At 38.3% G+C, this 8,270-nt stretch overlaps 1 protein-coding gene across 6 annotated transcripts in view; it reads left to right on the top strand.

The window, feature by feature from the left end:
- Positions 1-2,345: 2,345 nt before the first annotated feature.
- ADGRB3 (adhesion G protein-coupled receptor B3) overlaps positions 2,346-8,270 on the top strand; it is a 1,461,501-nt gene continuing 1,455,576 nt past the window's right edge. For 4 of the 6 annotated variants that reach the window (XM_073569396.1, XM_073569393.1, XM_073569394.1 and 1 more), the window contains exons 1-2: positions 2,347-3,297; positions 5,868-6,639. In XM_073569396.1, coding sequence (XP_073425497.1) covers positions 5,883-6,639 — 757 coding nt within the window. In that variant the 5' untranslated portion in view covers positions 2,347-3,297; positions 5,868-5,882. Of the gene's footprint in view, positions 3,298-4,394; positions 4,491-5,867; positions 6,640-8,270 lie in introns of those variants that run through there. The other 2 variants (XM_073569395.1, XM_073569392.1) reach the window with 2 other exon arrangements.

Raw genomic sequence — 8,270 nt, 5'->3', positions numbered from 1 at the left:
AGTCCAGTATTGAGCTCAGTGATTAGAAATCGTACTGTTAACATCAGCGCCACAGCCAATAACGGACAATAGTGGCATTGGCATAGATTTGGCAGTAGACCTGGGATGGTGAGTAAAGTAGCTTGTTTTTTTCACAACAAACTGGATCAGAGTACCAAGATTTTCTGAACGGGAGCAACCTATTTAACTATCCTTTAATACTGAAGATTGTGTGGTTCTCAGGAGTGCCTCATAAATTGGAAAGTGACAGCATCCTACCATACCTAATCTGCCTGTATATTGCAACTTTCCCTAACAAAATCAGCTGTTTGCCAAGTGTCTCAAGAACTAGAAAATACAGCTTTTCTATTAAAGGGATTGTTTGTAATAGGATATCCCCTTAAAATCATTATTCAGATGAAAATATTTCCAATTTGTATTAAAAATGGCATGATGCTTTCTTTTTTCATTACATTTTATTACTGACTGGTATACTTGTATTATACTGTATGCAATAAAATGAAGATAATATAGAATTAGTCTCTGCTATGGCAGGAGCAATGAACTATATTCTGCATTGCTGTGTAAGTTCTATATGGCCACATATTTGTAGAACATGGCCTTATTTTTAAGATTGGCATTGCCCTTCTGTACATAATCATTCAGGCCTATAGCCCTTCAAATAGATATAGCACCAAAGGCTTGAATTTCTGCAATCGTGGATAAATTGTGTCTCCCTGCTGGAAGCGGTAGGAAATGAAATGCTTATATCACACAGGTACTTTCTAATCTGTTGAATCCTTTAATATACAGTATGAAGTGTAAATACATTTCCTATGTACATATTCTTAAAGTATGTACAAATCTTGTGCATGGCAGATATACATACTTGACACAGGGACATTTTTGGGCTGTAGAGGAGTGTAATGAAGAAGGTTAGGATCAGGACTACTTATATTGCTCAGATTTTTTTTTTTTGCCATATTTCACTTTTGTATTCGAACAGCGTGATATTTGTGTTAAAGTAAAGAATGCACAGCTGTTAAATTCAATATTTCTTACGGGACCAATGTCCTGCAGAGGTGAAGGCCCCAGGCAATTATTGTCACAGTAATTAAACATCGCTACAGCTTTATAATTGGTGATAAAGATTTCGAGTTTGGAAGACATAAATAATGCTACACTTGACACGCGGACATTGAATTTGATGCAATGGTTTCAGTCTCAGTCAGTTTCAAGTAAACTGGAACATGACCCTTTTCCCTCCGCATCAGAAAGCAGCCTGTAGAATGAATACTGAGTATGCTATGAAAGGAATTATTTTTATTATTAACCAGGTTGTGACCCTGGATTTGATCGAATCTATCCATTACCCTCCAGCCAGGCAATATTGTCCAGGGAGGTGCCCGGGTCACTACAGAGCAGAGAATAAGAAGAGGCAAAAGCAGAGCACTCATGCACTTTATTCTCCTGTATCTATTAAATTAATGCGCAGAATAGCACTTGGTTGCAACTCTTCCCCATTAAATGCATTGAGCCAATTGCAATTTACAAATAGAAGAGGAGAACGTTTCCAAAAGGGATTCCATCTCGTCCTATGAGACATCCTTTAACTCACAGTTTAAAAGGTAGCCAACCATTGAAATATCCATAGAGAATACAAAGCAGGGTAAAGTAAAAACAATCACATCAAATGCATGATCGCACAGAGGATGCCCCGCATTGTTAAGAAACTGAAGCGTTCCCCAGCACACAGGGAGTTAAGGCTGCTGTTTCAGCCAGCTTTTCTGCACAGTGCATCATTTCATAGTACAATCTCTCAGCCGTGCTCTCGACCTAAACAAAGCAAGAACAAACAGGATGATAATTGTAGCCTTACTGAGAAAATTGCTATTGTTTCCCATGCAGACAAACAGTGATGTGAAGGCTGATAAGTGTTTACATCATAGCCCTATATCAATTAATCTGCAGCAGGGACCACACTGACAACTCTTGGGGTGGTTGCAGTTCCTGTTGCAGTATTAATATTTATCCTGAGAGATTCTTGGATTTTGAATCCATTTTCATTTTATGCATAATTAGAGCTGGAAGCCTGATTTGCATTTTGGAGAAACAATGCATGGGAGAATTTTTAAAGATCCCCTCCTCATCTTTATGCATAGCATGTATATCCTTGGCTAACTATTTGGAGAATCTTTCAGCTCCTCCCTGATTCAATCTTCAATGATATCGGTCACTAATACACATTCTGGATGTTTGTAGTGATTCAAAGTGCCAGTCTTCAATAAATCATTCCTCCAAAGGATTTCAATGAATTGAATCCCCCTCTTACATCCACTTTGTGCTGCACTCTTCAGCTCTGGGGAATTAAATGGTTAAGAGCTATGATCTCAATCTGTGTGCTCTCCATGTCCCTTTTTCCCCAAGCTGCTCTTAACAGTCGGTGGAATGGAGGAAAATGAAGGTAGAAAAACTCCCAGACAGAGGGAATAACGTTTTTGGGACGTGCCTGGTTTGAGCAGCTTCATGACATGTATTTGCAGTCTCATAATGAAACTGACACACTCACACTGCTCCAGTGTCTGTCTCTCTCTTTCTCTCTCCCTCCTGCATTGCTTCTCCTCACAGCATTCAAGGAGCTCCCTCCCTCAGCACACAAGGATTATTGTAGTAGCTAGCTAGCCGATCATCAATACTTCGAAGGAAAAAGAAAAAAATAAGAAGACAAATGATTAAAACAAGCCCCTTGCTCCAGCCGCCAACATCAGACCATTAAATGAGACTGACATACATGCACACTCTCTCACACATACACACAGAGGCGTACAGCTCCTGTGCCTCTCATTCCTCTCCCTCTTGTCCTCTGTAATCTCAACATTTAAACAGATTTCTTCAGAATCAGCTAAGGATTTTTTCTACCTCAGTGGGAGGGAAAAGGCGAAAGAATAACCAAATCATCAGCACCAGCCTCCTCTTTCTACTGATTATTACCATCCGATAGCTACAGTATTCCTCTACCCTTCTAATCCCTGGATTGTTATGCTGGACTTTCTTTCCACTCATCCGTCAATCAAAGCTCCATCATTGCGTTACTTCCCTTAATTCTTCACAATTTGGATACGGGCTTAGTTGTATGGCATTGCTATAATACACCAAGGGATTTGATTGCTATTTCTATGGTGAGGTTCCTATTCTGATTTAATCGTGACCAAGATGGGAGTCAGGGATTCCAGCAAAAAGAAGGATCTCCTACATAGATATTGGAACGTGTGCCTGTGATAGTGTCCTGCAGAGATAGCCACAGATTTGGATTGGAAGGTAAGCTTCCTTGTATGTTTTTTTTTCCTAGTTATGTCTTACAAAGATTTAGTCTGATAACTAGGAATTTTGGAAAGAGGCACATTAGAGATGCCTAGACCAAACATTAAGTATGTCTCATATTACTGTCTAGAGTTTAAAAGTTGGTTGAGTCTCTCGAATACCCCCAACTGTAGATACTGGAATATATGTATCTATGCTGGAAGAATCCTATTACGTGTGGTGTCAGTTGTGAGAGTATAGCCTATATGTCATAATTAGAGATGAGCAAATCTTAAAATGTTCTTCTTTATCTAATTACCCAGAGGTGAAAGAACCCAATTCACAAGTCTGAAGAACTGAATTCCCCATCCTCGTTCCATCATTTTAACCCCTTTTACCAACTACAATAAACCCATTTAGAATTATAAGGTCAATGCGAAGTTAAGGGAAATGAACTCAAGTCTTACACTTACAAATGTGGTAGCAGAAGCATGGCGCCGACTATGATTCGGTTACAAAGTGACACTTGAAAAAAAAATCTGTTTGGGGAATATCCAAACTAAAATGCCTGTTTGTTTTCTCTATATGAACTATTAATGGCAAAATGGGAGATGCTCTGTGTTCCAGGGAGACAGACGTTCATGTTTAAAGAAAAGAGGCGGGTGGCTAGATCAGCTTAACTTGGCTCATTTGATCCTTTGAGGATAATTAAATATCTTTAGATAGTTTGAGACCCAAGGGAATGGTTCTATAAGGATGCACTTCTAAACCTTTCATGATGGCCATGTCTGTATCTAGAATCCCCTTTAGCATGCATGTCATGGACAAGTCAATATACAAAGCAAAGAACACAATTAAGCACACCACATCTTTGCTATTCTGCATTTACAGAACATTTCAGAGATTTGGTGACTGATTACAGCATGTAGATATTGTCACGTTGGCACTCAACGCCTACACTATCCTGAATGACACTGCGCAGAACTGCATTGCCTGCAAGAGGGAAAATACAAGGGATCTGTTGTTTTCTGCCATTTCATACATGCTTCCCAAGATCCTTGATTTAATGATGCCATCACAACTAATGTGAAATACAGATTAAATTTATGTTCCTGGCGGAAAAGACACGCTCTCCGTTCCTATGGAAATCTGCTGCTCTTTGTACGGCTGGTAGGCAGCTGTTCTAGCATTTCGAAGTCCTAGACATTAATGTAAGGATATTTTTCTTCTTCCTTTGGGGATAAAATTGAATTAGTTATTTGATCACGCTGAACTGAAAGAGTCACAGTAAAACCCCATTTTTATCTCTACTTACACCATGGATGGATAATGGACAGTTCTCATGCATTTTCATCTGAAGATATAGGCATGAGACAGAATGAAACTCAACACATAGATGTCTCTTTCCTGTGTGGTGCTGAAGCTTACTGGCACACTAACACATTCAACTTTGCAGTCTTTCTGTAGGCTTGCATCTGAAGTGTTACGCTTAGGGGGTCTTTCCTCAAATACACTCATCTGTGTTTGCATGTGCATGGTATTTTTTTGCTTTAGCTAATTTCGCATATTGACATGAAGGGTTAACTCTACGACAGTCAATGTGTATCTTGGGTTGGTATGTCAAAAGACCTGAAAGCAATGTAAATTATTTGTATATAGTTTTGTTGGAGGGAATTAATGCAACATGGCTTTGGCTATGGAGGAACACATCTGCAAAATCACATAAAGCGATAGCAGACAATGTGTTCAGGAGTAATTAACTGCTTGATTTCCACCTAAGTGCACTACTTTGGGGTGTTAAACAGTACTCTCATTAGCATTTGCTCCAAGCAGAGCAATTAATTCACACACCTATTTTTTCTCAAGAGCCTATGTCATTTCACATTGCATTTCTTGGGTTTATTTGCAAAGATGGATCTTAAGAGGTTTTACATGCAGACAGCCATCAGTGTCAATTTGCTATTTGCTATATTAACACCTTGGCAATAAGAGAACCTCTTTCTTACACAGCATTGCAAACTATTGCTATCAACGGCACAAAATACAATAAATGGAAAAGGCTAACTTTGATATAATTCTTCATATAAATCCGTCCTTCCAATTCACCATAGTAAGCACACTTATATATTTAGTGTAGCAGGATCACTTGCATAAAAAATCAATCCATGACAATAATTTCAGGAAAAATTAATGTAGATTCCCTTATGGTGGTCAATTCATCATGCACGTAATGTCTTATGGTATTACCATATTCGTTAAATGATGGTGCTGTCCTAAACGTTGTGCATTCATAATTCACAGAAATGGAACCTTATTGTTAACAAAGTAATGTTTATGAAATATTATTTTAGATTTCTAAAGCAGCCTAGACCGAACATCCACATGGTGGCACTGTGTGCACACGATTAAATCAATCCCATGCTTGGAAAATAAAAAAATATATATATACTCGCCCCTTCTTTTTCAAAAGGTTTATTTTTAAGCTAGCTTGAGTCTTGAAAACAGCTGTCTTGAATATTGTCAGGAGCCCTATTTTCAAATGCTTGCAGAATTCAACTTGCATTTTGATTTTATTTTGTTTTCCACAGGCCAAATGACATAGGATGAAGGCTGTTCGAAATTTGTTGATTTATATATTTTCCACCTATCTACTGGTTATGTTTGGATTTAACGCTGCCCAAGACTTCTGGTGTTCAACATTAGTAAAAGGAGTCATTTATGGATCGTATTCAATAGGCGAGATGTTTCCCAAAAACTTTACCAACTGCACCTGGACGTTGGAAAACCCAGATCCAACCAAATATAGCATCTACCTGAAATTTTCCAAAAAGGACTTCAGCTGCTCTAACTTTTCTCTTTTGGCTTACCAGTTTGATCACTTCTCTTATGAGAAAATACAGGATCTCTTGAGGAACAACAATTCCATAATGCAGTTGTGCGATACAAAGAATGCCTTTGTTTTTCTGCACTATGATAAAAATTTTATTCAGCTACGTCGGATATACCCACTTGATTACAATGGATTACACAGAAGGGATGATGAAGATCAAAAATCCTTTTTGGAGTTTCTGGTATTGAATAAGGTGAGCCCCAGTCAATTTGGGTGCCATGTCCTGTGCACTTGGTTGGAGAACTGCTTAAAATTGGAAAATGGCAAAACCGAGCTTTGTGGAATTATGTATACAAAATGCACCTGTCCCCAGCATCTGGGAGAATGGGGGATAGATGATCAATCCTTGGTATCTTTAAATAATGTCATATTGCCCCTGAATGAGCAGACTGAGGGCTGTCTGACACAGGAACTTCAAACCACACAGGTCTGCAACCTGTCAAAGGAAGCAAAACGCCCACCCAAAGAAGGTAGGTGTTGAATATTATCCCTTTAAATTCTGTACATAGTCAAATGTATTGATTTTCTAAAGCAATGGGTTACAATGCACAAAAATTAGAATGGTCTTCATGATTCCTTTTTCTGTTTTTTTTCCATATACATGAATTTTAGTTTGGTCTACATATCAAACAAAGAAATCCAAGTGCAGGGTGAACTTTTTGACCCCTTATTAACCATGTGTAGAAAATAAGTGTATTGCCATCAGATTACTAGCCCCTTTACAAAGGAAGTGGCTAATAGGGCTATATTATGAAGACTAGTATGGCAGCAGCGCTTACATCTTATCATTTGTAATGGATGTAGACATTAGAAATGAGTTCCCTATTACAGAGATTTGTGCTGTGCTAAAATCATGCATGGCTCTGATACTGGTGTCTGCATGGAAAGCAGAGCCATCAAAAATAGTATGGCTCACATCCATAGAGAGATAAGGTAATTAATGAGTTCCACGTACAGCGATTTCACACTGCAAGCCCTCACATCCTTTCAGTCCATTTGAAATGATTGCTCCATGTTGTTACCTTTAACATCCTGGCTGCCAAACTGATATGTGACATGTCACTTTACAGTTATCTATGCTATCTGCTGATGTGTTAGCTAAAATGTGGGGCCTTAATGCAAGATTTCTTACTGCAGATATAATAACCCATCAATCCATGGCTGTATATATACTACACTTATGCGCCCCATTATAGATCATTGGCACAGCCCCAGCAAGTTGGCGATGCCAGTAAAGCTGAGTTTTGGGCATTCTCCATTTTTTGTGTTTGCCCCACTGTTTTATGTATGCCCCACTGGAAAGCAAGTATTTAATAGGAAGAGGTGTAACTACCTTTATTTTAGCATAGTAATTCAGAGATGATGAATTTCCAATCAGTTGGGAGTATAACACCCATCATTACGCTCAGCTTATATCATCCAGACAGACTATGTAACCACCAATAGCTCCCTATCATTGGCATTCTCAATATTGGCAGTTTTCTCACCCAGTGAACATTTTATCAATATTCTTTCTTATTGAAGAATATTTCCCGTGCACCATCAGACACAATATCCAACCAACAGTATTATGGATACAAAAAGTATCTGATGTCACAATGGCGATACATCATATAATTTAGTTTTCATATATGGAGAAAGGTTGGCTCCAATAATAATACATAGAAAGAAGAGAAGCCGAGATTAAGGCCTTGTTCAGGGCCTTTAACTATATGCATGTTCTAACTAAATATACAGAGCTTGATGGAAAAAAAAGAGATTTAACATGCATCAAGCAAAATAAAACTACAAACTACTTTGAAAATTGCATGTCTTAGTTGGATTGAATACCCTTATATACAAGATTTAAGACAAGACTAACCCTAGCTTGTATGCAGAATTTGCAATATCTTGCTGATCACTAAGTTATCTACATCGGTATACAGGTGGAATTTTCCATACTGCTATGGTAGATAATACAGGAGGAGACATAATCACCTACAGCTATCTGATCCTATGAGACTAATCAACCGCACTTTTAAAGGAAAATATTGAATGCTTTTCATTACGGAGGAAACACAGAATGCATTATAGAGATTCCCTAAGTATAAGCACATAGGGA

Source organism: Dendrobates tinctorius, unplaced genomic scaffold (assembly GCF_039654945.1).
Source record: "Dendrobates tinctorius isolate UK_male_01 unplaced genomic scaffold, ASM3965494v1 ptg000024l, whole genome shotgun sequence".
NCBI lineage: Eukaryota > Metazoa > Chordata > Amphibia > Anura > Dendrobatidae > Dendrobates > Dendrobates tinctorius.
Note: the sequence above shows the minus strand (reverse complement) of the source record. Positions and strands in the feature narration are given on the sequence as shown.